A 26,486-nucleotide genomic window follows, 5' to 3' on the forward strand; every position below is an offset into this window, starting at 1 on the left:
GTTTGGGTTTTGTTTCCTTCTTCAAGGTAAAATCACGTTAAGGGGTTAAATCATGAATATAACTTTATAATGAAACAGCAGCAGCTTCAGACACAAAGGAACCAAACATCCTCTACATCTGGGAACATCTGAGGACATCTGAGAACGTGTCCTCCTTAAGACTCCAGCAGAACCAGCAGAACCTTCAGAACCTCACACAGTCGCCCCCCTGGTCTCCCCCCTGGTCCCCCCTCATGTCGTGCTGAAGCTTGTAGGCGCCCACAAACTGGTGAGGACAGCTGGGGCCCCACTCCTGAGAAGAGGAGAGGAGGACATGAGGAGAGACCGCACACACACACACACAGGAAGAACCAGAGGTCAGATGATCCTCAGACTCTTTTCTGCAGAGTCAGATCTCCCTACTTGTGTTTTCATATCAGTGTTTGATGTTGTGGCATTGAGACGAGCTCAGGCAGCACCTTTATGCTGCTGAGGCACAACGTTTACACGGAAACAGAAGCCAATCAGCCCAAACATCAGACTGAGTTCTACTTCACTCAGACTTTTCTCCCCATCAGAACAATGAGTCTGCATTTTAAACTTCACTCTGGCGTTTTTGTGACTTTTCCAGGATCAACTTTGAACGTATCTTAACTGACTCCTCTATTTTCTATTTACAACCTATTAGGGCCATCTGTAACCATGGAAACACAGCGAGTCTGAGGCCGACAACACGCAGACCTGTGAGGCGTTAACCCTTTATGCGCCACACAAACACGACACCGGTGCACAATCAACGGTGGCCAAGTTTAGGTTTAGCGTCCCGACCACAGACACACACAGACACACACACTACAGGGCAACACCAGCGGCTCTACAGAGCGACACAGGCGGGGTTTACCTTCGGGACCGGAGTCAGGTCAAGACAAAGACAATGATAACAATGAAAACGTCAAGCCAATGACTTATATTATTATTAAATATTGTACCTGTACCTGTATTTAATTTACTTTCTCACTTCAATGTGATTGGAAAGAACGTAAAAGGACCAAACTCTGCTCGGTTGTAGCTGAAACAAATAAGTAACTCCGGGCCAGCAGGGGGCGCCTACTTCCGCTTTGCGAACAGTCAATAATCACGTGACAGAATGAAAGCAGATGTGATCAATAAAGAGTTGATTTATTTCAGATGTTTGGGTTTTGTTTCATTCTTCACAGTAAAATCACTTTAAGGGGTTGAATCATGAATATAACTTTATAATAAAACAGCAGCAGCTTCAGACACAAAGGAACCAAACCATCCTCTACATCTGAGAACATCTGAGGACATCTGAGAACGTGTCCTCCTTAAGACTCCAGCAGAACCTTCAGAACCTCACACAGTCGCTGGTCCCCCCTCTGGTCCCCACCCTGGTCTCCCCCCTGGTCCCCCCCCTGGTCTTCCCCTCTGGTCTTCCCCTCTGGTCCCCCCTCTGGTCTTCCCCCTGGTCCCCCCTCTGTTTCCCCTCTCGTCCCCCCCCCTGGTCTCCCCTCTGGTCCCCCTTCTGGTCCCCCCCTTTGGTCTCCCCCCTGGTCCGCCCTCTGGTCTGCCCTCTAGTCCCCCCTGGTCTCCCCCTCTGGTCTCCCCCTCTGGTCCCCCCCTCTGGTCTCCCCCATGGTCCCCCCCCTGGTCTCCCCTCTGGTCGCTCAGACCCCTGAAGTTGGGTCCAGTGTGTGGAGGTAAGCAGGTCTGCTGGCTCAGCAGTTTGTCCATGATGGCGATCTCTGCGTCCCTCTTGTCCACCTCCTCCAGGGGGCTCCAGGACATGTTGTGCTGAAGCTTGTAGGCGTCCACGGACTGGTGAGGACAGCTGTGGCCCCACTCCTGAGGAGAGAAGAGGAGGGGAGGACATGAGGAGAGACCCCCCCCCCCACACACACACACACACACACACAGAGGAAGAACCAGAGGTCAGATGATCCTCAGACTCTTTTCTGCAGAGTCAGATCTCCCTACTTGTGTTTTCATATCAGTGTTTGATGTTGTGGCATTGAGACGAGCTCAGGCAGCACCTTTATGCTGCTGAGGCACAACGTTTACACGGAAACATCTTTGTTTTCACTCAGAATGATCTAGCGGTACCAACCTGAGGTGAGATGATGGAGAAGTACTTTTGTCCAGACAGTCTCTGGTACAGGAAGTACATGTTGCCTGGTTTCTTCCCGATGTTACAGGCGGCGTGATGAAGGTTGGCGTCTCGCTTGGCTTCTTCCAACACCTGCAGAGGAAGACGAGTGGAGGTGAGCCTCTGTGTGTGTGTGTACCTTCTTGGCCTGTGTGTGTGTGTACCTTCTTGGCCTGTGTGTGTGTGTGTGTGTGTACCTTCTTGGTCTGTGTGTGTGTGTACCTTCTTGGTCTGTGTGTGTGTGTGTGTGTCTGTACCTTCTTGGCCTGTGTGTGTGTGTACCTTCTTGGCCTGTGTGTGTGTGTGTATACCTTCTTGGCCTGTGTGTGTGTGTGTGTGTACCTTCTTGGTCTGTGTGTGTGTGTGTGTGTACCTTCTTGGTCTGTGTGTGTGTGTGTGTGTGTGTGTGTACCTTCTTGGTCTGTGTGTGTGTGTGTGTGTGTGTGTGTGTACCTTCTTGGCCTGCTCCTCTAGGTATCTCATGTTATCTGCTATGACCGTCAGCTTGTTGTAGGCCTTTGCTTTGATGAAATCGTCTGCCTGGAAAACACGAAGACGAGGTTCATACCTCCACCAAGACCAACAGTCCTTGCTCATCCCTGAGCGATGAGTCATTATCTGTACATGTGTTCACATTGTGATTGGAACCGGTTCAGACTAAGTTCCAGTTGCGGTGGTAACAGGGTAAGACACCTTCTGTACTTGTGCTGCCAGGCTGACCAGGTCAATGGGGTCTCCCAATCTGGTAGTGTTGTAGGTGCTGCCCAGCTCCAGGCCACTGGGGGCGCTGCTGCTCTCCACCAGGGTCACTGGAGAGAGAGAGAGAGAGAGAGAGAGAGAGAGAGAGAGAGAGAGAGAGAGAGAGAGAGAGAGAGAGAGAGAGAGAGAGAGAGAGAGAGAGAGAGAGTCAGATAGTCAGATAGTCAGATAGTTACAGAGAGAGAGTGACATCAGGATCCCTGAGACCAGCTGGGACCCCTGAGACCACAGAGACCAGCTGGGACCATAGAGACCAGCTGGACCACTGAGACCACAGAGTTACACACTTTTATTCATTAAAACATTTAGTAAAAAGTAACACATTACAGCTTGGAGTTAGTTATGTAGTAGGTAGTTATGTAGTAGCTAGTTAACCTTGTTACTAAGCTTCATGTTTCACTCTAACCCGTCATGACTCACGCTTCTTCCGTCAGCACGTGAACGCCACTTGTGCACAGAATAAAGCATTTAGAAGTTACCTGAGTTGTTTTAACCCTCGTCACGTCCTCGGGGTCAAATTGACCCCAAGGACCATACAATACTAAAAAGTTGATAAAATGTGTTTTCTTTCATCAAATGGTCTGAAATTTATAGGGGTTGTTTGATACTAACCTCTTCATGATTAGAAGAAATTTGATTTTAATTGAATTTTTAACTCCTTTGCTCCTGGGGTCAAAATGGTGCCGAAGAACAAAGTGATGTAATGGGGCAAAAAGACACACCCTACTGCTCTCCAACACATTTTTTATCTTGTATGTTTGATGTGTGTGGTCAAGCAATGGTTATTTAATAATGGCACTACAACAGGAGGTAAGGGCAGCATGCAATGCCAGGTCCAAAAACGTGCATTTTTTGGGTGCGGCAGAAGCCCAAATCCCTGCCTTACTTGACCTACTTTTATGTAAACAAGCACTATTGGCCCTAAAATTCGAAAATTAAGGGAAATTCTCTAGTCGCTCAGACCCCTGAAGTTGGGTCCAGTGGGTGGAGGAAAGCAGATCTGCTGAATCAGCAGTTTGTCCATGATGGCGATCTCTGCGTCCCTCTTGTCCACCTCCTCCAGGGGGCTCCAGGACATGTCGTGCTGAAGCTTGTGGGCGCCAACAAACTGGTGAGGACAGCTGGGGCCCCACTCCTGAGGAGAGGAGAGAGGAGGGGAGGACATGAGGAGAGACCCCCCCACACACACACACACACACACACACACACACGCACACACACACAGGAAGAACCAGAGGTCAGATGATCCTCAGACTCTTTTCTGCAGAGTCAGATCTCCCTACTTGTGTTTTCATATCAGTGTTTGAAGTTGTGGCATTGAGACGAGCTCAGGCAGCACCTTTATGCTGCTGAGGCACAACGTTTACACAGAAACGTCTTTGTTTTCACTCAGAATGATCTAGCGGTACCAACCTGAGGTGAGATGATGGAGAAGTACTTCTGTCCAGACGGTCTCTGGTACAGGAAGTACATGTTGCCTGGTTTCTTCACGATGTTACAGGCAGCGTGATGAAGGTCGTCGTCTTGCTTGGCTTCTTCCAACACCTGCAGAGGAAGACGAGTAGAGGTGAGCCTCTGTGTGTGTGTGTGTGTATACCTTCTTGGCCTGTGTGTGTGTGTGTGTGTGTGTGTGTGTGTGTGTGTGTGTGTGTGTACCTTCTTGGCCTGTGTGTGTGTGTGTATCTTCTTGGCCTGCTCCTCTAGGTTGCTTCTCTTATCTGCTATGACCGTCAGCTTGTTGTAAGCGTTTGCTTTGATGAAGTCGTCTGCCTGGAAAACATGAAGACAAGGTTCATACCTCCACCAAGACCAACAGTCCTTCCTCGTCTCTGAGTGATGAGTCATTATCTGTACATTTGTTCACACTGTGATTGGAACCGGTTCAGGTTGCCCTGGTAACAGGGTAAGACACCTTCTGCACTTGTGCTGCCAGGCTGACCAGGTCCATGGGGTCCCCCATTCGGGTAGTGTTGTAGGTGCTGACCAGCTCCAGGCCACCGGGGGCGCTGCTGCTCTCCACCAGGGTCACTGGAGAGAGAGAGAGAGAGAGAGAGATGACAGTTTTGAGTTTCCCCCTAGAGGCCACAGTGCTCACTGCTGAGTGAGAGAGTGACATCAGGATCCCTGAGACCAGCTGGGACCCCTGAGACCACAGAGACCAGCTAGATCACTGAGACCGCAGAGTTACACACTTTTATTCATTAAACATTTAGTTAACAGTAACACATAACAGCTTGGAGTTAGTTATGTAGTAGTTAGTTATATAGCAGTTAGTTAACCTTGTTAGTAAGGTTCATGTTTCACTCTAACCCAGTGCTTCTCAAATAGGGGGGCGTGCGTGTGACCCTGGGGAACATGCACGGCGAAACTACCATTTACTTTTTCATTGCCAGTTTTCAGTACAAAAATGTGCAATTGCACAGCCGCTACCATAGGTGGCAGTGGCGCTTTCACGTCAACATGTAGTTCTCAAATAGGTGTAATAATGAGAGTAAATGGCAGGTAGTGTTCCATTTACTCTCATTGTTATAGTTGGAGATATGAAGCACCGAGCATCCCCACACACACACACACACACACACACACAACACGGAGCCGAAGCCAGCACAGAAGACACAATGGAAAAATACTTAACAGGGATGAAAAGAAAGGCAGAGAAAGACGGAGATAATGACAAAGACAAAAGTATCCCGAAAGCCAAGACGAGGAAATATGACGAATCATATGTAGCGCTTGGCTTCACTGTGACAACGGTGGGAGACGAGGAAAGACCGGTGTGTTTACTATGTCTTAAAACCACAGCAGCAGTAGAGATGGTCTCTGTCATGCTGGATGACGCAACTGCCGAAAAATTCAAAACTATCCCTCTGTCCATTGACACGATCGCCAGACGTATGCATGTCATTGCTGACGATCTTCAAGAACAGTTGGTGGATAAACTCAAAAGACAAACGTTTTGCCTTACAATTCGATGAAGCGACTTGACAGCAACAAAGACTGCTTGTTTATTGCTTATGCACATTTTGACATGACAAACTCCCTGTGTGAGGATCTACTTTTTTGTAAATATGTCAAGAGACAGAGCCACAGCTGAAGAGCTATTCAAAATACTGGACTGCTTCCTGACCCAGAATGGACTAAAGTGGGAGAACTGCATTGGTGTTTGCAGTGATGGTGCACAGACCATGGCAGGGATAAGAAAAGGGCTTCAGGCACTCAAGAAGGCATCACCTAATGCTGAGTGGACCCACTGCGTTATACACAGGGAAGCACTGGCATCAAGACACATTTCCTCTGAATTAAGTGAGGTTATGACTGACATTGTAGGTGTAGTCAATTTTATAAAGACCAGAGCACTAAAAACAAGAGTTTTCTCTGCTATCTGTGAGGAGATGGGAGCGGACCATAAAGCTGTGCTGTTTCACAGTGAAGCAAGGTGGCTGTCACGAGGGAAAGTCTTGTCCCAAGTTTTTGAACTCAGAGAGGAGATAAGAATGTTTTTGGAGCAGGAGCACAAGCATGAAGTCGCAGAAAAATGTAACTTGTAACAATTTTATAGACAAATTATACTATTTATCGTCGTGGCAGAGGGCGCAAAATGTTTTCTTCTTCCTAGGGGGGGCTCGACAGAAAACAATTAAGAAGCACTGCTCTAACCCGTCATGACTTACGCTTCTTCCGTCAGCACGTGAACGCCACTTGTGCACAGAATAAAGCATTTAGAAGTTAACTGAGTTGTTTTAATGTAAACACTTTGTATTTTCCTCACTCACAGCTCAGTCCGGCGTAAAGTTCTTACCTGTGGCGTTCTTGCCGGGCTGGTTCTGGTTCTGCAGACTCGCGGTTCTGTCCATTCTCTCTCCGGGTGAAGTTTCAGATCTATAGCTGCTCTTTAAGCCTAGTGATGTGTCCTTTCGTGTCGAGGCTTCGAAGCGTGTGTCGAGTACTCGAGGAAGATTTTGGCGAAGCGCGTATCGAGGCGTGTGTTGGTGACGTATGTGATGACGTTCGAAGCCTCGCGAACGTCATCACATACGTCACCAACACAATACTCGCGAACCCTGCCGAACCACGTGACTGATTCAGGAGCTGGTTCGCCGGCTTGGCGCGCGATTCGAGATACGGGGCAGCGAAACGCAATCGATCCCCCAGCTGACGTGCGGCTTGGCTCGAGTGCTACTCACTGATTTTTCTCTTGGTGTACAAGATTTTCCTATTGTAAAATAAACATCTAAAATGCATAGGTCTAAATTTGGCAATACAGACAAAAAGCATGTTCCAAACATGAAACTTTTTTTTTTTTGCAATTTGTTTTTATTGAAGCAGATATTGTACCTGACATTGTGCATACAGGTTAAAGGGGATTAGGGGAGAAATAGAGGAAAGAGGAGAGAGAGAGATAGAGAGAAGGGAGGCAGGTTGTGGTATGCCTACTATTGTTGTTGAACTTTTTACATACATAGACCCTGAGGAAAAATACAAGTGGGCTGGATTTGCAATGAAGTCATAGGGTACATACAGAACTTACAGGATGATGTCAAACAGCAATGTAGGTTAGAACAAATCGCATCATAGGTTGTGTGAGAGAGAGAGAGAGAGAGAGACAGAGAGACAGACAAACAGGAAATGAAAAAAAACCCAGAGATGATACACCCCCGTCATGGACTGCCTGAAATGCAAAATAAAATGATAAAATAAAATAAAAAGTATCTGATCTGTGTTCTTGTAATCAGTCACTGGTCTGGCATAAAAACACATACATGAAACATTCTAATGTGCGCGCGCAGTCTCAGAGTGTTACTGAGAGAAGCACCATGGATGCAGAAAAGCGTAAAACCTAAAACAAACGGACGACTGGAAGCTCCTCCCACACATCAGCCACTTCCTGCTCGCCATCACGTCCTCACAGCCCGACGTCCACAGATGACATCACTCACTCGCTCGCCCACTCACGCTGGTTTTTAATGCAAATATTGACTTTTAATCAAATCTTCTTTACTTTAATAACTTTATTCCTGAGCTCATCTTCATCATCATCATCATCTTCATCATCATTGCACTTCCTTGAATGAAAGCAGATGTGATCAATAAAGAGTCGAGCAGCTTCAGACACAAAGAAACCAAACCATCCTCTACATCTGAGAACATCTGAGAACATCTGAGAACATCTCACTTCAGAACCTTCCGAACCTTTCGAACCTTTCGAACCTTCAGAACCTTCAGAACATTTAGAACCTTCAGAACCTTCAGAACCTTTCGAACCTTCAGAACCTTTAGAACCTTCAGAACCGTCAGAACCGTCAGAACCTTTAGAACCTTCAGAACCTTTAGAACCAGGCGGCGTGATGAAGGACGGCGTCTCGCTTGACACCTGCAGAGGAAGATGATTGGAGGTGAGCCTCTGTGTGTGTGTGTGTGTGTTTGTGTGTGTTTGTGTGTGTGTGTGTGTACCTTCTTGGCCTGCTCCTGTAGGTATCTCATGTTATCTGCTATGACCGTCAGCTTGTTGTAAGCGTTTGCTTTGATGTAGTCGTCTGCCTGGAAAACATGAAGACGAGATTCATACCTCCACCAAGACCAACAGTCCTTCCTCGTCTCTGAGTGATGAGTCATTATCTGTACATTTGTTCACACTGTGATTGGAACCGGTTCAGACTAAGTTCAGGTTGCCCTGGTAACAGGGTAAGACACCTTCTGCACTTGTGCTGCCAGGCTGACCAGGTCCATGGGGTCCCCCATTCGGGTAGTGTTGTAGGTGCTGACCAGCTCCAGGCCTCCGGGGGCGCTGCTGCTCTCCACCAGGGTCACTGGAGAGAAAGAGAGAGAGAGAGAGAGAGAGAGAGAGAGAGAGAGATGACAGTTTTGAGTTTCCCCCTAGAGGCCACAGTGCTCAGTGCTCACTGCTGAGTGAGAGAGTGACATCAGGATCCCTGAGACCAGCTGGGACCCCTGAGACCACAGAGACCAGCTAGATCACTGAGACCACAGAGTTACACACTTTTATTCATTAAACATTTAGTAAACAGTAACACATTACAGCTTGGAGTTAGTTATGTAGTAGTTAGTTATATAGCAGTTAGTTAACCTTGTTAGTAAGGTTCATGTTTCACTCTAACCCAGTGCTTCTCAAATAGGGGGGCGTGCGTGTGACCCTGGGGAACATGCACGGCGAAACTACCATTTACTTTTTCATTGCCAGTTTTCAGTACAAAAATGTGCAATTGCACAGCCGCTACCATAGGTGGCAGTGGCGCTTTCACGTCAACATGTAGTTCTCAAATAGGTGTAATAATGAGAGTAAATGGCAGGTAGTGCTCCATTTACTCTCATTGTTATAGTTGGAGATATGAAGCACCGAGCATCCGCACACACACACACACACAGACACACAACACAGAGTCGAAGCCAGCACAGAAGACACAATGGAAAAATACTTTTTTGGAAAAACTCAAAGACAAACGTTTTGCCTTACAATTCGATGAAGCGACTTGACAGCAACAAAGACTGCTTGTTTATTGCTTATGCACATTTTGACATGACAAACTCCCTGTGTGAGGATCTACTTTTTTGTAAATATGTCAAGAGACAGAGCCACAGCTGAAGAGCTATTCAAAATACTGGACTGCTTCCTGACCCAGAATGGACTAAAGTGGGAGAACTGCATTGGTGTTTGCAGTGATGGTGCACAGACCATGGCAGGGATAAGAAAAGGGCTTCAGGCACTCAAGAAGGCATCACCTAATGCTGAGTGGACCCACTGCGTTATACACAGGGAAGCACTGGCATCAAGACACATTTCCTCTGAATTAAGTGAGGTTATGACTGACATTGTAGGTGTAGTCAATTTTATAAAGACCAGAGCACTAAAAACAAGAGTTTTCTCTGCTATCTGTGAGGAGATGGGAGCGGACCATAAAGCTGTGCTGTTTCACAGTGAAGCAAGGTGGCTGTCACGAGGGAAAGTCTTGTCCCAAGTTTTTGAACTCAGAGAGGAGATAAGAACGTTTTTGGAGCAGGAGCACAAGCATGAAGTCGCAGAAAAATGTAACTTGTAACAATTTTATAGACAAATTATACTATTTATCGTCGTGGCAGAGGGCGCAAAATGTGTTCTTCTTCCTAGGGGGGGCTCGACAGAAAACAATTAAGAAGCACTGCTCTAACCCGTCATGACTTACGCTTCTTCCGTCAGCACGTGAACGCCACTTGTGCACAGAATAAAGCATTTAGAAGTTAACTGAGTTGTTTTAATGTAAACACTTTGTATTTTCCTCACTCACAGCTCAGTCCGGTGTAAAGTTCTTACCTGTGGCGTTCTTGCCGGGCTGGTTCTGGTTCTGCAGACTCGCGGTTCTGTCCATTCTCTCTCCGGGTGAAGTTTCAGATCTATAGCTGCTCTTTAAGCCTAGTGATGTGTCCTTTCGTGTCGAGGCTTCGAAGCGTGTGTCGAGTACTCGAGGAAGATTTTGGCGAAGCGCGTATCGAGGCGTGTGTTGGTGACGTATGTGATGACGTTCGAAGCCTCGCGAACGTCATCACATACGTCACCAACACAATACTCGCGAACCCTGCCGAACCACGTGACTGATTCAGGAGCTGGTTCGCCGGTTTGGCGCGCGATTCGAGATACGAGGGGCAGCGAAACGCAATCGATCCCCCAGCTGACGTGCGGCTTGGCTCGAGTGCTGCTCACTGATTTTTCTCTTGGTGTACAAGATTTTCATATTGTAAAATAAACATCTAAAATGCATAGGTCTAAATTTGGCAATAGGAAGAAGAATAGAGAGAAGGGAGGCAGGTTGTGGTATCCCTACTATTGTTGTTGAACTTTTTACATACATAGACCCTGAGGAAAAATACAAGTGGGCTGGATTTGCAATGAAGTCATAGGGTACATACAGAACTTACAGGATGATGTCAAACAGCAATGTAGGTTAGAACAAATCGCATCATAGGTTGTGTGAGAGAGAGAGAGAGAGAGAGAGAGAGAGAGAGAGAGAGAGAGAGAGACAGAGAGACAGACAAACAGGAAATGAAAAAAAACCCAGAGATGATACACCCCCGTCCTGGACTGCCTGAAATGCAAAATAAAATGATAAAATAAAATAAAAAGTATCTGATCTGTGTTCTTGTAATCAGTCACTGGTCTGGCATAAAAACACATACATGAAACATTCTAATGTGCGCGCGCAGTCTCAGAGTGTTACTGAGAGAAGCACCATGGATGCAGAAAAGCGTAAAACCTAAAACAAACGGACGACTGGAAGCTCCTCCCACACATCAGCCACTTCCTGCTCGCCATCACGTCCTCACAGCCCGACGTCCACAGATGACATCACTCACTCGCTCGCCCACTCACGCTGGTTTTTAATGCAAATATTGACTTTTAATCAAATCTTCTTTACTTTAATAACTTTATTCCTGAGCTCATCTTCATCATCATCATCATCTTCATCATCATTGCACTTCCTTGAATGAAAGCAGATGTGATCAATAAAGAGTCGAGCAGCTTCAAACACAAAGAAACCAAACCATCCTCTACATCTGAGAACATCTGAGAACATCTGAGAACATCTCACTTCAGAACCTTCCGAACCTTTCGAACCTTTCGAACCTTCAGAACCTTCAGAACATTTAGAACCTTCAAAACCTTCAGAACCTTCAGAACCTTCAGAACCTTCAGAACCGTTCAAACCTTCAGAACCTTTAGAACCTTCAGAACCGTCAGAACCTTTAGAACCTTCAGAACCTTTAGAACCAGGCGGCGTGATGAAGGACGGCGTCTCGCTTGACACCTGCAGAGGAAGATGATTGGAGGTGAGCCTCTGTGTGTGTGTGTGTGTTTGTGTGTGTTTGTGTGTGTGTGTGTGTACCTTCTTGGCCTGCTCCTGTAGGTATCTCATGTTATCTGCTATGACCGTCAGCTTGTTGTAGGCGTTTGCTTTGATGTAGTCGTCTGCCTGGAAAACATGAAGACGAGATTCATACCTCCACCAAGACCAACAGTCCTTCCTCGTCTCTGAGTGATGAGTCATTATCTGTACATTTGTTCACACTGTGATTGGAACCGGTTCAGACTAAGTTCAGGTTGCCCTGGTAACAGGGTAAGACACCTTCTGCACTTGTGCTGCCAGGCTGACCAGGTCCATGGGTCCCCCATTCGGGTAGTGTTGTAGGTGCTGACCAGCTCCAGGCCTCCGGGGGCGCTGCTGCTCTCCACCAGGGTCACTGGAGAGAAAGAGAGAGAGAGAGAGAGAGAGAGAGAGAGAGAGAGAGAGAGAGAGAGAGAGAGAGATGACAGTTTTGAGTTTCCCCCTAGAGGCCACAGTTCTCACTGCTGAGTGAGAGAGTGACATCAGGATCCCTGAGACCAGCTGGGACCCCTGAGACCACAGAGACCAGCTAGATCACTGAGACCACAGAGTTACACACTTTTATTCATTAAACATTTAGTAAACAGTAACACATTACAGCTTGGAGTTAGTTATGTAGTAGTTAGTTATATAGCAGTTAGTTAACCTTGTTAGTAAGGTTCATGTTTCACTCTAACCCAGTGCTTCTCAAATAGGGGGGCGTGCGTGTGACCCTGGGGAACATGCACGGCGAAACTACCATTTACTTTTTCATTGCCAGTTTTCAGTACAAAAATGTGCAATTGCACAGCCGCTACCATAGGTGGCAGTGGCGCTTTCACGTCAACATGTAGTTCTCAAATAGGTGTAATAATGAGAGTAAATGGCAGGTAGTGTTCCATTTTCTCTCATTGTTATAGTTGGAGATATGAAGCACCGAGCATCCGCACACACACACACACACAGACACACAACACAGAGTCGAAGCCAGCACAGAAGACACAATGGAAAAATACTTTTTTGGAAAAACTCAAAGACAAACATTTTGCCTTACAATTCGATGAAGCGACTGACAGCAACAAAGACTGCTTGTTTATTGCTTATGCACATTTTGACATGACAAACTCCCTGTGTGAGGATCTACTTTTTTGTAAATATGTCAAGAGACAGAGCCACAGCTGAAGAGCTATTCAAAATACTGGACTGCTTCCTGACCCAGAATGGACTAAAGTGGGAGAACTGCATTGGTGTTTGCAGTGATGGTGCACAGACCATGGCAGGGATAAGAAAAGGGCTTCAGGCACTCAAGAAGGCATCACCTAATGCTGAGTGGACCCACTGCGTTATACACAGGGAAGCACTGGCATCAAGACACATTTCCTCTGAATTAAGTGAGGTTATGACTGACATTGTAGGTGTAGTCAATTTTATAAAGACCAGAGCACTAAAAACAAGAGTTTTCTCTGCTATCTGTGAGGAGATGGGAGCGGACCATAAAGCTGTGCTGTTTCACAGTGAAGCAAGGTGGCTGTCACGAGGGAAAGTCTTGTCCCAAGTTTTTGAACTCAGAGAGGAGATAAGAATGTTTTTGGAGCAGGAGCACAAGCATGAAGTCGCGGAAAAATGTAACTTGTAACAATTTTATAGACAAATTATACTATTTATCGTCGTGGCAGAGGGCGCAAAATGTGTTCTTCTTCCTAGGGGGGGCTCGACAGAAAACAATTAAGAAGCACTGCTCTAACCCGTCATGACTTACGCTTCTTCCGTCAGCACGTGAACATTACATTACATTACATTACGATCATTTGGCAGACGCTTTTATCCAAAGCGACTTACATTACATTACCACCCTTCGCAGAGGGGGGAGCAATTGAGGGTTCGGTGCCTTGCTCAGGGGCACCTCGGCAGGGGCTCGAACCGGCGACCCTTCGGTTCCCAAGCGGAAGCACTACCCACTGAGCTACTGCCTCCCACGCCACTTGTGCACAGAATAAAGCATTTAGAAGTTAACTGAGTTGTTTTAATGTAAACACTTTGTATTTTCCTCACTCACACCTCAGTCCGGCGTAAAGTTCTTACCTGTGGCGTTCTTGCCGAGCTGGTTCTGGTTCTGCAGACTCGCGGTTCTGTCCATTCTCTCTCCGGGTGAAGTTTCAGATCTATAACTGCTCTTTAAGCGGCTTAAAGTTTAAGCCGCTCTTGTCTCGGTGTTTCAGCTTCTGTGCTCCATCCACAGATGACATCACTCACTCACTCTCTCACTCGCTCGCCCACTCACTCACTCTGGCTTTTAATGCAAATATTGACTTTTAATCAAATCTTCTTTACTTCAGTAACTTTATTCCTGAGCTCATCTTCATCATCATCATCTTCATCATCTTTGCACTTTAACTTCCTTGAATGAAAGCAGATGTGATCAATAGAGTTGATTTATTTCAGATGTTTGGGTTTTGTTTCCTTCTTCACAGTAAAATCACTTAAAGGGTTAAATCATGAATAATACTTTAAAATAGAACAGCAGCTTCAGACACAAAGGAACCAAACCATCCTCTACATCTAAGAACATCTGAGAACATCTGAAGAACATATCCCCCTTAAGACTCCAGCAGAACCAGCAGAACCTTCAGAACCTCACACAGTCGCCACTCTGGTCTCCCCTCTGGTCTCTCCTCTGGTCCCCCCTCTAGTCGCTCAGACCCCTGAAGTTGGGTCCAGTGTGTGGAGGTAAGCAGGTCTGCTGGCTCAGCAGTTTGTCCATGATGGCGATCTCTGCGTCCCTCTTGTCCACCTCCTCCAGGGGGCTCCAGGACATGTCGTGCTGAAGCTTGTAGGCGCCCACAAACTGGTGAGGACAGCTGGGGCCCCACTCCTGAGGAGAGGAGAGAGGAGGGGAGGGGTGGGGAGGGGAGGGGAGGGGAGTTGAGGACATGAGGAGAGGAGAGGGGGGGAGGACATGAGGAGAGACCCCACACACACACATACACACACACACACACACACACACACACGCACACACACAGAGGAAGAACCAGAGGTCAGATGATCCTCAGACTCTTTTCTGCAGAGTCAGATCTCCCTACTTGTGTGTTTTCATATCAGTGTTTGATGTTGTGGCACTGAGACGAGCTCAGGCAGCACCTTTATGCTGCTGAGGCACAACGTTTACACAGAAACATCTTTGTTTTCTAGATGTACCAACCTGAGGTGAGATGATGGAGAAGTACTTCTGTCCAGACGGTCTCTGGTACAGGAAGTACATGTTGCCTGGTTTCTTCACGATGTTGCAGGCGGCGTGATGAAGGTCGGCGTCTCGCTTGGCTTCTTCTAACACCTGCAGAGGAAGACGAGTGGAGGTGAGCCTCTGTGTGTGTGTGTGTGTGTGTGTGTGTGTGTGTGTGTGTGTGTGTGTGTGTGTGTGTGTGTGTGTGTGTGTGTGTGTGTGTGTACCTTCTTGGCCTGCTCCTGTAGGTATCTGATCTGATCTGCTATGACCGTCAGCTTGTTGCAGGCGTTTGCTTTGATGAAGTCGTCTCCCTGGAAAACATGAAGACGAGTTCATACCTCCACCAAGACCCCACATTGTGACTGGAACCGGTTCAGACTAAGTTGCGGTTGCCGTGGTAACAGGGTAAGACACCTTCTGCACTTGTGCTGCCAGGCTGACCAGGTCCATGGGGTCTCCCAATCTGGTAGTGTTGTAGGTGCTGACCAGCTCCAGGCCACCGGGGGCGCTGCTGCTCTCCACCAGGGTCACTGGAGAGAGAGAGAGAGAGAGAGAGAGAGAGAGAGAGTGAGTGAGTGAGTGAGTGAGTGAGTGAGTGAGTGAGTGAGTGAGTGAGTGAGTGAGTGAGAGAGTGAGAGAGTGAGTGAGAGTGACATCAGGAACCCATGAGAGCAGCTGGGACCTCTGAGACCACAGAGACCAGCTGGGACCATAGAGACCAGCTGGACCACTGAGACCACAGAGTTACACACTTTTATTCATTAAAACATTTAGTAAAAAGTAACACATTACAGCTTGGAGTTAGTTATGTAGTAGGTAGTTATGTAGTAGTAAGTTAACCTTGTTACTAAGCTTCATGTTTCACTCTAACCCGTCATGACTCACGCTTCTTCCGTCAGCACGTGAACGCCACTTGTGCACAGAATAAAGCATTTAGAAGTTACCTGAGTTGTTTCAATGTAAACACTTTGTAATTTCCTATCTCACAGCTCAGTCCGGTGTAAAGTTCTTACCTGTGGCGTTCTTGCCGGGCTGGTTCTGGTTCTGCAGACTCACGGTTCGGTCCATTCTCTCTCTGGGTGAAGTTTCAGATCTATAACTGCTCTTTAAGCCGCCCTGGTCTCGGTTTTTCAGCTTCTGTGCTCCAGCTGGTTTGACCAAACACGCCGGAGCTCCCCGTGGTCCTAAACCTCCTCCCTTTTTTGTCTTAAGGGGTGGCTCTCTTTCTTGCCTGTATAAAATTCTTCGAAACGAATTATTTTCTCCCTGGCAATTTCTGTTTCGGCATTGAAAACTTAGATTACTTACATTACATCATAGCTGGTTATAAATTAAACATTTTTAATCGTATATCCTGTTTTTATTGTCATCATGACGTCGCTTTTCTGTCAGGTAAAGACTCAGCAGCCTCATCACAGAGCTCTTAAATAAGAGAAGATACGTTAGTGCCGACAGCGAAACGACCTGCAGTGTTGTTTGTTTACCTCCTGTACGCATGCGCACACACATGGAAGTGGAGCTGTTTAGTTTAGTTTAGGCAGAAACTCAAGACAGAGAATAAATAAATAATATTATAAATAAATGTATTAAAATGTTTAACATAATAAAGTAGTAAAACATTATTTCTGAATGTTGCGAGAGTAAAGTGTTAATATTTTTAGGAAAAAGTGTAAATGTTATCAGAATAAAGCGGAATAGCACTTTGAGACAGAAGCTGACAGGTTAAGAGAATAAGAGCTCATATGGAGCTTTGGAGCTCGAGTTTAACTCTTCAGTCAAAGGGATTCAGCTTTACTGTCAATCAAAACGTTTGATCTCTGATCAATCTATGAGTGTGTGTGTGTGTGCGTGTGTGTGCATGTGTGTGTGTGTGTGTTGACTTAAATTCAACAGCAGTTATAACATTAAGGGACTGTAACTGGGTGACCTGGGATTAAAGAAGTTACAGGAGTTACTAAATTACTGGAAACGCTACATTGTTTTGAAAATAGCTACAGTGTAATAAATGAGTTATTACTGTCAGAATACAATGCTAAAGTATAGAGTGTGTGTGTGTGTGTGTTTGTGTGTGTGTTGTGGGGTGGGGGGGGTTGTGCTGTTGAAACCAGACCCCCTTCCTCCCCCCCTTCTCTCTCCCCCCCTCCTCCCCCCTCCAGAAAAGTTGAGCCCGTGTTCCTCCTTCTTTTTCTCCTCCAGGCCCAGCTCCGTGCATCATGGAGCTCCGTTACGCGCTCCTGTTCCTGGGCCTGATCCTTCCTCTCTGCATGTCGGACGGGGACGTGGGTCGCTTGGTTCTGGAGCCCTATGACTTCCTGTTCGACACGGCGGTGGAGGCTTATTACCGAGGGGACTGGCTGTCCGTCATCCTCAACATGGAGAAGGCGCTCAGGAATAAAGCCACGATCCGCAGGGTGAAGGCTCTCTGCCGGCTCAGCTGCGCCAACCAGACCGCCTTCGGGGAGCCTCTGGCCGGGCTGGGTGTCCCCGTACCGGGCGCCGGATCTGTGGACGACCTGGGCTTCTTCCAGAAAATCCTGAAACGGGCGGATTGCGTGAGTTCCTGCGAAAATGAGAAACTCGGAGCACCGACGCTGCATAAAGTTGGCGAAGCAATGGAGCTGGAGTTTAAGAAGAGGAGCCCGTATAATTACCTGCAAGTGGCCTACTTTAAGGTACGGAACCGAACCAGCAGAGAGCAATCACTGCTGCGCTCTGAACGCATCACACACACACACACATAGGAACACCCGGATCAAAGCTTCTGTTATGTGACAGAATGTGAACGTGTTTGTTGCAGTTTCATTCAAACTTTCCCTCCGGTAAAGCAGCTGTGAGTTTAAAGCCCCCCCCGGCCCCCCCAGCCCCCCTAAACCGGGTCCTGCCTGATGCCACGTCTCAAGGTGGAGTCTGACGTGCAGGCGCTCAGTCTGGGAGCCGGGACTTTAAAGGCCTCATGCTGCTTTAAAATTTTCCGGACAAATTCGTACTTCGCAAAACGACAGTGGATACTGCGCGTACGCGAGTAGCTGTAGAGTCTTACTGTATGTAACATGTAGCGTCCTGCTGCGGAAAGTGATAAGTTACAGACAGAACGTGAACGCAGCACGATAAGAAAAGATGCAACATCCAGAGGAAACACATGAGTGTGTGTGTGTGTGTGTGTGTGTGTGCGTGTGTGTGTGTGTAAGTGCGTGCGTGCGTGCGTGCCTGCGTGTGTGTGTGTGGATACAAACACACACAGGAGAACATACAGGAGCAGGAGATATGTCTGAACATCATTAATAAACAGTAAACACAGAGTAACAGCAGCTCCGCTCACACTGAGTCTGCTCTGGCCTGGTCTGTGAGGTCTGTAACATCTGGCACATGAGATGTTTACTGAGGGGGAAGAGGAGAAGAAAAGCCAACACACACTTAAGGAGAAGAGAAAAGCAGGCAGAGTTAACTGAGCACACTGATCAGTCACTCCAGGATCAATCAGGATCAATGAGGTGATCTCTGTCTCCTGTCAGATCAATAAGCTGGACAAGGCGGTGGCGGCGGCCAACACCTTCTTCCTGGCCAACCCAGACCACATGGAGATGAAGCAGAACCTGGACTTCTACAGGATGATGGCAGGAGTGGAGGAAGGAGACTTCAAAGATCTGGAGGCTCGACCAAATATGGTGAGACTCACACACACAGAGACACACACACAAACACACACACACACACACACACACAAATAGACACACGTGTGTCTCCTGTGTCCTCAGGCTGAGTTCCTGGCAGGGAAGCGTTACTACAGCGACGACTCGTTCGGCGCGGCGGCTGAACACTTTGAGGCGGCGGTGGTTGAATACTTTACTGAGGACAAAGAGTGCAGGGCGCTGTGCGAGGGAGCGTACGACTACGACGGATACAACTACATGGAGTACAGCGCCGACCTGTTTCAGTCTGTCACAGGTCAGAGAGTGGAACAGGCTGCTGCCTCGCCTTCCTCAACTTCCTCTTCTTTCTCTTCTTCCTCTTCTTCCTCTTCTTCCTCTTCCTGTTTTATGATGTACTTTTTATATCATTATGACATCAGACTGTAAACCATAAATCAGTTGATTGTGCTTTAAGGATTTAAAACAATCACAATTGTGTGTGTGTGTGTGTGTGTGTGTGTGTGTGTGTGTGTGTGTGTGTGTGTGTGTGTGTATCAGACCACTTTGTCCAGGTCCTCAGCTGTAAGCAGCATTGTGCGGTGGACTTGGCTTTGACCGCTGTCAGAGACAAACCGCTTGAAGACTTCCTGCCTTCACACTTCAACTACCTCCAGTTCTCCTACTACAACAGTGAGTCTCCTCCTCTGGCACAGCGTCCTCTAGTGGACAGGACTCACACCGGTGTTGTGGAAGCTACTTGAAACAGTAACTATTCAAGCTACAAACTACTGGTGTTAGTAGTTAGCTACAGTAGAAGCTGCTGAGCTAAGTAGTGAGCTACATTCACAGGTCAAAGGTCACAGGTCACAGGTCAGTCAATCTGAGGATGTTGTGTTTGTCTCAGGTGAGAAGTTTGAGCAGGCCATAGAGTGTGCTAAGACCTTCCTGCTGTTCCACCCTGAGGACCAGGTCATGAAGCAGAACCTGGCCTACTACTCTGTGGTGCTGGGGGAGGACAAGGCAGAGGGCATCTCAGCCCGACAGGTGGGTCACCTCAAGGTCACAGCACCTACAGGTCACACACACCACAACACACACCTGCAGCTACAGACAAACAGAGGTCACAACCTCCGGGACCTCACAGCTGCGGTGGTTCAGGTGCAGCACGTATGGATTAAATATGTGTGTGTGTGTGTGTGTGTATGTGTGTGTGTGTGTGTGTGTGTGTGCTTCCAGGTGGTAAAAGAATACATCAAGCATTCCATACTGGAGAAAGAGCTGCTCTACTTTGGATATGAAGCCTTTGGTATCGCCTTTGTAGACCCAGTAGGTCAACCTCCTGAACCTCCTGAACCTTCTGAACCTCCTGAACCTCCTGAACCTTCTGAACCTCCTGAACCTCCTGAACCTTCTGAACCTCCTGAACCTCCTGAACCTCCTGAACCTTCTGAACCTTCTGAACCTTCCATCTGTGAACTGTAACATAAATCTTCTTTTCTGCCCTTTCTGCTCAGGACACATGGACGCCTGAGGAGGTGATGCCCAAGAAGCTGAGGGACAAGCAGAAGTGTGTGAGACGAGTGTGTCCATACAGCAGCACGTGTGTGTGTGTGTGTGTGTGTGTGTGTGTGTGTGTGTGCTGACGCTCTCCTGTGTGTTACAGAGCAGACAGAGAGACGGCGGCCCGGATCACAGAGGAGATAGGAAACCTGATGAAGGAGATTGAGACATTGGTGGAGGAGAAGAAGAAGGACTCAGCAGACCTGGCCAGCTCTGTGCTGCCACAGGAAGGTGAAGTGTTTGAAGTACCATCACTGATGAGGCGTTCAGGTTCCTCTGGGCTCACCGTTTATGTCCACTCCTCTCCCATGCCCAGATGGCGCCGTGCTTTCCGATGACATCAGAGTAACCATGACGTCCACGCAGATGAACGGGACCCAGAGGATTCTGCTGGACGGGGTCATCACTCAGGACGAGTGCAGGGAGCTGCACGACCTCTCCAACGTGAGTCTACAGAGAAGAAGGAAGCTATTGTGCAGATGTTTGTCCTTCTCTTCACACAGACTAACAAACCTTAAAGATGCTTCGGTCAGACAGCGACTCTGTGGTTGATGATGTTGCTGTTGCTTCTTCTCCAGGCTGCGGCTCTGAAAGGTGACGGCTACAGGGGGCGCCCTTCCCCCCACTCCCCCAGCGAGACCTTCCAGGGAGTCACCGTCCTCAAGGCTGTAAAGGTCTGTAAGTCCTGCTCCCCTGAGGAGGAGCCGCCTACACACAGAGCTTTGGAATGTTACACTATTGAGTCGCCTTCAGTTTGACTGTTGTGCGTTTTAGACCAATTTGCTGCCAAACTCACCAAGTGGCGCTGTTGAGCTCAGAACGTTGAGGACCGAGCACAAACAATGATGTCATTAGATGAAAAACCAAACGTTTGCTTTGATAGTTGTGTTGACGTTGGTATGAGTTTGAGTTTGTAAAGATGTTTGAATGCTGTGACAGAGCAGCGAAGAGGCTCACACTGTACTGTAGGGTAGAGGCGTCAGATGTAGAGTGACTGACTGTCTACTCTGCCTCAGCTGGGCCAGGAGGGGAAGGTTCCTCTGACGAGCGCTCGTCTGCTCTTCAACCTGAGCGAGAAGGTCAAGAAGGTCCTAGAGACGTCCTTCAATCTGGATAAGCCGCTCTACTTCTCCTACTCCCACCTGGTCTGTCGCTCTGCCATTGACGGTGAGTCCAGAGCGTCTCTCACACAGAGTAGCGGAGCAGAGGAGCGGCTCTGGATCTGCTTCTGTTCTCACTGACAGAACTTTAACAGAATGTTTCACAGCTTTCCAACATCCCAGAGCAGAGACACTGAGGAAATGCTCTGTGGGGTCACTCTGCGGGGTCGCTCTGTAGAGTCGCTCTGTGGAGACTGAAGGCTTTAACGTCTCCATGTTCTGCTGCTTCCTGTAGAGAAGCAGGAGGAGCGAGACGACCTGAGCCACGCTGTCCATGTGGACAACTGTCTGCTGGTGTCTGAGCTGAACGAGTGCATCAAGGAGCCTCCAGCCTACACACACAGAGACTACAGGTGAGGCGGTCTGATGAGTTCAGTCCTTTCCTCCTTCAACCTCAAAGCCGAAGCGATTGAACGTTCTTAAAGATGGTCACGGGAGGCGGAGCTTCAGGACGTACCCATAGATCCACACGTCTGTATTCTGGACATTGGTTACCCCAGCAACCTCACCTCTTTGTGTCTTTTCTTCCAGCGCCATCCTTTATCTCAACAATGATTTTGAAGGAGGAGACTTCATCTTCACTGAGCTGGATGCCAAAACAGTCACGGTGAATATCTGAGTGTTCTGTTCAGATGTTAGATCTTTGCTCGTCACACTGCACATTTATTGACATCATTGCTTGTGACCGCTCCAGGCCTCGGTGCGGCCTCAGTGCGGCCGTGTGGTCGGCTTTGGAGCGGGGAGAGAAAACCCTCACGGCGTCCGAGCCGTCACCAAGGGTCAGAGGTGTGCGGTGGCTCTGTGGTTCACCCTGGACCCGGCTCACCAGGAGAAGGTACCGCTGCAGAGTCTCATCACTCACATCACTGCATTTATGTGCTTCATTATTAATCTCTGCTCTTCTCTACAGGAGAGGATCCAAGCTGAGGACTTGCTGAAGATGTTCTCTACTCCAGTCAATGAGGAATTCACTGGGAGCAAACCTGAGGCTCCAGACGCCGTGGAAGCCCAAGAGACCACACAGAAGCCAACGACTCCAACGACTCCAACGACTCCAACGACTCCAACGACTCCAACAATTTCAACGACTCCACCGACTCCATCAACTCCAGCGACTCCATCGACTCAACCTGACCAGGAGCTGGCCCAGCGAGAAGCAGCCGGCATTCCGGCCGAGCAGAAGCCTGACGCAGTGGCAGACACACACGTGGAGAAACCAGCAGAGCCGCCCAAGGACAAAGCAGAGGTCAAACCCGTCGGCAAGGCCACACAAGCCAAAGCCAAACCTGCAGCGAGCACCAAGGCCAAGCCTGCAGCGAGCACCAAGGCCAAGCCTGCAGCGAGCACTAAGGCTAAGCCTGCAGCGAGCACTAAGGCTAAGCCAGGACAGGAAGCCAAGGCCAAGCCTGCAGCAAGCGCCAAGGCCAAGCCTGCAGCAGGCACCAAGGCCAAGCCTGGACAGGAAGCCAAGGCCAAGACGGCGGACAAAACCAAACCGAAACCTGCCGCCAAAACGGACGGAAAGCAAACGAGCAAAACGCAAAACAAGCAGGCAGAGAAAAAAGAGACAAAGCCCCCGGCCAAAAAGACAGACGTCAAAAAGAATGTGAAAGAGACGAACAAGGTGGAGCTGTGAGGGACGCTTGGACGATGGGACAGTGTCTCTATGTTGCGTCTCCGTGTCTCTGTGACTCCATGTCGTCTGTGTTTCTACTGTTTTGTAAAAGGTTTTCTCTGTGGCAGAACTCAGTGAGGGCAAAGCTTCCTCTCATTAAAATGTTTGACTGATAAAAAAGTACACAGCTGCACCGTTACGCCGACCCCATGGGCCCCGCCCCCCCTGACCCCCTGACCCCTGACCCCACGGCCCCACTTACACTTGCTGAGTCAGAAGGTAAACATGTTTCTACCTCCACCCACTGGCCTCACTGATAAGCCCTCAAGAGTGTGGTGTGTGTGTGTGTGTGTGTGTGTGAGAGAGAGTCTGAATCTGGTAATCTAAAATAAATTCATAACATAACCTGGTGACCTTTATGACCTTTCCAGTGAGACTCTGTGTGAAGTTAACCCTGTCAGTTCCTCAGCCTGCAGACAGGGGGCGCCGCTGCAGCAGCCACAGCCATAAAAGTGTTAGGATGAAAAAGAAGCCATAAGTGAAACGCACTGAAGGATCTGCTGTATACGCTCATCTGACCTTTGACCTTTGACATGCCCACTTCCCCGCTGGCCCAAAGGGGGAGGGGCTTGTTTGAGCATTTTTGCTGTGTTAAGGAAATTAAACAAACTGTCAAATCTACATAAAAGTGATGTTTATGACTGACTGGAGCAGAGAGAGCCTGCAGTACTACAAGTGACCACCCGGAGGCACGATGGAAGCGTTAGACTGTAAGAGGCAACTGACAACCTCTCTGGTGTATGTGTGTATGGCTATGTGTGTGTGTGTGTGTGTGTGTGTGTGTGTGTGTGTGTGTGTGTGTATGTGTGTTTGTGTGTGTGTGTGTGTGTGTGTGCGCGTGTGTGTGTGTTTGTTTTTGTGTATATGTGTGTGTGTGTGTGTGTGTGTGAGTACAATGATGCATCGCTGATCATCTTACAATCAAACACACTCTGACCTGTGACCTCATTTGGACCGGAGCCTCTCGATCCAAACAGAATCACAGAATCACACAAACATCTCATCCTTCTCTTCAGAACTTAACAACATGATCCAGTTTATCTGAGAGGTAATGAACACAAATCGAAACATCTAAATGTGTCAATCTCAGTTATGTCTCTGGTATGCTGTGACTTGGCTCCGCCCCCTTACAGCTGTGAGTGACACAGGCTGGCCCAGGCAGCGTGGGAGCGCTGAAGGACACGGCTGAAGGACTGAGACGCCTCAGTACTGAGCTCTGAACACCACCCTGTAGGTGCCGGGTCACTACTGGAGCTTAGACTGTCAGAGGGAACGCTACAACACTCAGACCAGGAGGTCATGTTCCTCTGTGTGTGTGTGTGTGTGTGTGTGTGTGTGTAACTCCAAAGGTTGTTGAGATGTTTCTGTGAGTTTGTGGAAGCTGAGGAACGTTCTCCTACATGTTGAGGCCAAGGCAGAGGATAGTTTAGGTTATACATCTTATTATTATTATTATTATTTGGGTCATAGACAAACATTCAGGGTTTGTGTTTTTTGTGTTATCTGTGTTATTTGTGTTATTTGTGTTATTTGTGTTCTCTGTGTTAGTGTGTTATTGTTTGTGGGTCTGTCAGGCTGCTCTGATCTCTCCATTGTGTGTCTGTGGAGGCTGTGGGTGAAGCTGGACACAGTGGCGTATGTGATGTGATGTGTGTGTGTAGGTTTAGCATGTGGATGAAGTCATGGCAGCACAGAGAGGCCATACACACAGACACACACACACACACACACACACACACACACACACACACACACACAGTGTGTGAGACAGAGAGAAACATTCCCCCACACTGAGTCGACTCAGAGCCTCGCCTCTGAACAACACGCGTGTGTAAATCTACACACTGACATACACAACACCACCACACACCCAGCCACCTACACAAACCCACACACACACACATTAACCCCCCCCAACACGCACACACACACTGTGAATGTCAGTACAGTAAATCCAAGCATGGAGAGGTGAAGATGATGAAGAGGACGGAGCTCCAACCTCACACTTTCATTTGAGAGGTCAGACCTCAACCAACTGTCGATCCTCACACAACAGCTTAGATACTGTATGTGTGTGTGTGTGAGAGAGCGAGAGAGAGAGAGAGTCAGAGAGAGAGAGAGAGAGAGAGAGAGAGAGAGAGAGAGAGAGAGAGAGAGAGAGAGAGAGAAAGAGAGAGTCAGTGCTGTCTTTGTAACGTCTTACTCTCGTCCAGTTTGGGGCAAGAGACGCACAATGGCCACTTTGTTCCTCTGTGTGTTTGTGGATTCAACCATTGTTTGTCCAAAAGAGAGTGGGAGAGAGAGAGAGCATGGAGGGAGAGAGGGAGGGAGAGAGAGAGAGAGAGAGACAGAGAGAGGGGAGGGGGGGGAGAGAGAGAGAGGGAGAGAGAGGGAGAGAGAGGGAGAGAGAGAGAGAGAGAGAGAGAACGAGCGAGAGTAAGGGAGGGAGAGAGAGAGAGAGTGAGGGAGTGAGGGAGTAAGTGAGGGAGGGAGTGAGTGAGGGAGTGAGGGAGGGAGTAAGTGAGGGAGGGAGTGAGTGAGGGAGTGAGGGAGTAAGTGAGGGAGGGAGTGATAGTACAGTATGGAACAGTCTGCGGGAGGCACCGGCGTCTCCGCCTGCAGCCTTGTTGAGATTCATCGCTTTTTACTTCCTGGTTGAAAGACGTTTTAAGAGAATGAACTGAATCTGCCTGAAAGATGAAGATGAAGATGAAGATGAAGAGGAAGAGGAATTTCACCTTCTAACACAAAGGAGCCCAGAGCCCAGAGCCTGGCTGTAGTCCAGCTGAAGGCAGAGTGATGCTGTAATAAACTCTCTCTTCTCTCTCTCTCTCTCTCTCTCTCTGTCTCTCTCTCTCTCTCTCTCTCTCTCTCTCTCTCTCTCTCTCTCTCTCTCTCTCTCTCTCTCTCTCTCTCTCTCTCTCAGATTGATACGTTTCATAATCATGTTTTTGTTTTCATGTTTCAGCACAAATCTGATTCCTTTGTTTCTAGAGCTTACATCACATCAGAAAGCCTGACATTTGAGTTAAGTGTGTGTATGCCCAATGTGTGTGCGTGTGTGTGTGTGTATGTCTCCCCGTTGCCATAGAAACATGAAGGCAGTTTGGGGTGGGGCACAGCGGGAAGCAGAGTTGAGATTAACTGAGTGAGCCTGTGGAAAAGAGCAGAATGAAGCAGGGGGGTGATGGGACCAGACCTGAAGGGACCTGACGTGACCTGACGTGACCTGACGGGACCTGATGTGACCTGACGTGACCTGACGGGACCTGCCATGACCTGACGTGACCTGACGTGACCCAACAGGACTTTGGTTCCATTCTGTTCCACCGAGGGTTTGTTTCCTCTTTGGTACGGTTCCATTGTGTGGCCCTAACATGCACACTGAGGTCGCTGATGTTGAGGACGTGGTTCCGGTCAGAGGTTTGTAGTGTAATCTCAACTCTGCTCTAACACAGAACCAGACCAGATGGTTCTGTTCT

At 48.2% G+C, this 26,486-nt stretch overlaps 4 protein-coding genes and 1 long non-coding RNA gene across 6 annotated transcripts; 1 reads left to right on the plus strand and 4 right to left on the minus strand.

Moving 5' to 3' along the window:
- Positions 1-25: 25 nt before the first annotated feature.
- LOC142990105 (uncharacterized protein C1orf50 homolog) lies at positions 26-4,463 on the minus strand. Its single transcript, XM_076139849.1, has 3 exons — positions 4,316-4,463; positions 3,843-4,037; positions 26-211 (listed from the first exon to the last, which is right to left on the minus strand). Exons 1-2 carry the CDS (start codon positions 4,373-4,375, stop codon positions 3,852-3,854), a joined length of 246 nt encoding a protein of 81 aa, XP_075995964.1. The 5' UTR covers positions 4,376-4,463; the 3' UTR covers positions 26-211; positions 3,843-3,851.
- LOC142990112 (uncharacterized protein C1orf50 homolog) lies at positions 156-8,530 on the minus strand. The gene is made up of 4 exons (XM_076139855.1): positions 8,354-8,530; positions 2,105-2,236; positions 1,557-1,842; positions 156-292 (listed from the first exon to the last, which is right to left on the minus strand). The coding sequence occupies exons 1-4, from the start codon at positions 8,513-8,515 to the stop codon at positions 156-158; spliced, it is 717 nt and encodes a 238-aa protein (XP_075995970.1). The 5' UTR covers positions 8,516-8,530.
- Positions 4,575-6,826, minus strand: LOC142990106 (uncharacterized). The gene is made up of 3 exons (XR_012960740.1): positions 6,702-6,826; positions 4,815-4,930; positions 4,575-4,672 (listed from the first exon to the last, which is right to left on the minus strand). It is a non-coding gene; the product is annotated as an uncharacterized LOC142990106 (long non-coding RNA).
- Positions 8,531-11,299: 2,769 nt separating the features above from the next.
- LOC142990104 (uncharacterized protein C1orf50 homolog) lies at positions 11,300-16,175 on the minus strand. 2 transcript variants are annotated; one of them, XM_076139848.1, is made up of 8 exons: positions 15,994-16,175; positions 15,395-15,510; positions 15,205-15,291; positions 14,957-15,088; positions 14,065-14,626; positions 11,643-11,725; positions 11,571-11,597; positions 11,300-11,480 (listed from the first exon to the last, which is right to left on the minus strand). In XM_076139848.1, the coding sequence occupies exons 1-5, from the start codon at positions 16,046-16,048 to the stop codon at positions 14,441-14,443; spliced, it is 576 nt and encodes a 191-aa protein (XP_075995963.1). In that variant the 5' UTR covers positions 16,049-16,175; the 3' UTR covers positions 11,300-11,480; positions 11,571-11,597; positions 11,643-11,725; positions 14,065-14,440. The 2 variants fall into 2 exon arrangements, with proteins under 2 accessions (XP_075995963.1, XP_075995962.1); XM_076139847.1 differs by lacking the exon at positions 11,571-11,597 and having other exon boundaries at positions 11,598-11,725.
- A 971-nt stretch (positions 16,176-17,146) lies between these two features.
- p3h1 (prolyl 3-hydroxylase 1) lies at positions 17,147-23,611 on the plus strand. The gene is made up of 15 exons (XM_076139857.1): positions 17,147-17,652; positions 18,493-18,645; positions 18,736-18,925; positions 19,168-19,299; positions 19,514-19,653; positions 19,846-19,935; positions 20,124-20,176; positions 20,273-20,400; positions 20,486-20,613; positions 20,748-20,843; positions 21,186-21,336; positions 21,565-21,682; positions 21,861-21,936; positions 22,024-22,164; positions 22,240-23,611. Exons 1-15 carry the CDS (start codon positions 17,194-17,196, stop codon positions 22,963-22,965), a joined length of 2,781 nt encoding a protein of 926 aa, XP_075995972.1. The 5' UTR covers positions 17,147-17,193; the 3' UTR covers positions 22,966-23,611.
- Positions 23,612-26,486: the final 2,875 nt, after the last annotated feature.

Source organism: Genypterus blacodes, unplaced genomic scaffold (assembly GCF_046128005.1).
Source record: "Genypterus blacodes isolate CSIRO-AG114 ecotype Tasmania unplaced genomic scaffold, CSIRO-AGI_Gbla_v1 ptg000467l_1, whole genome shotgun sequence".
NCBI classification, from domain to species: Eukaryota; Metazoa; Chordata; class Actinopteri; order Ophidiiformes; family Ophidiidae; genus Genypterus; species Genypterus blacodes.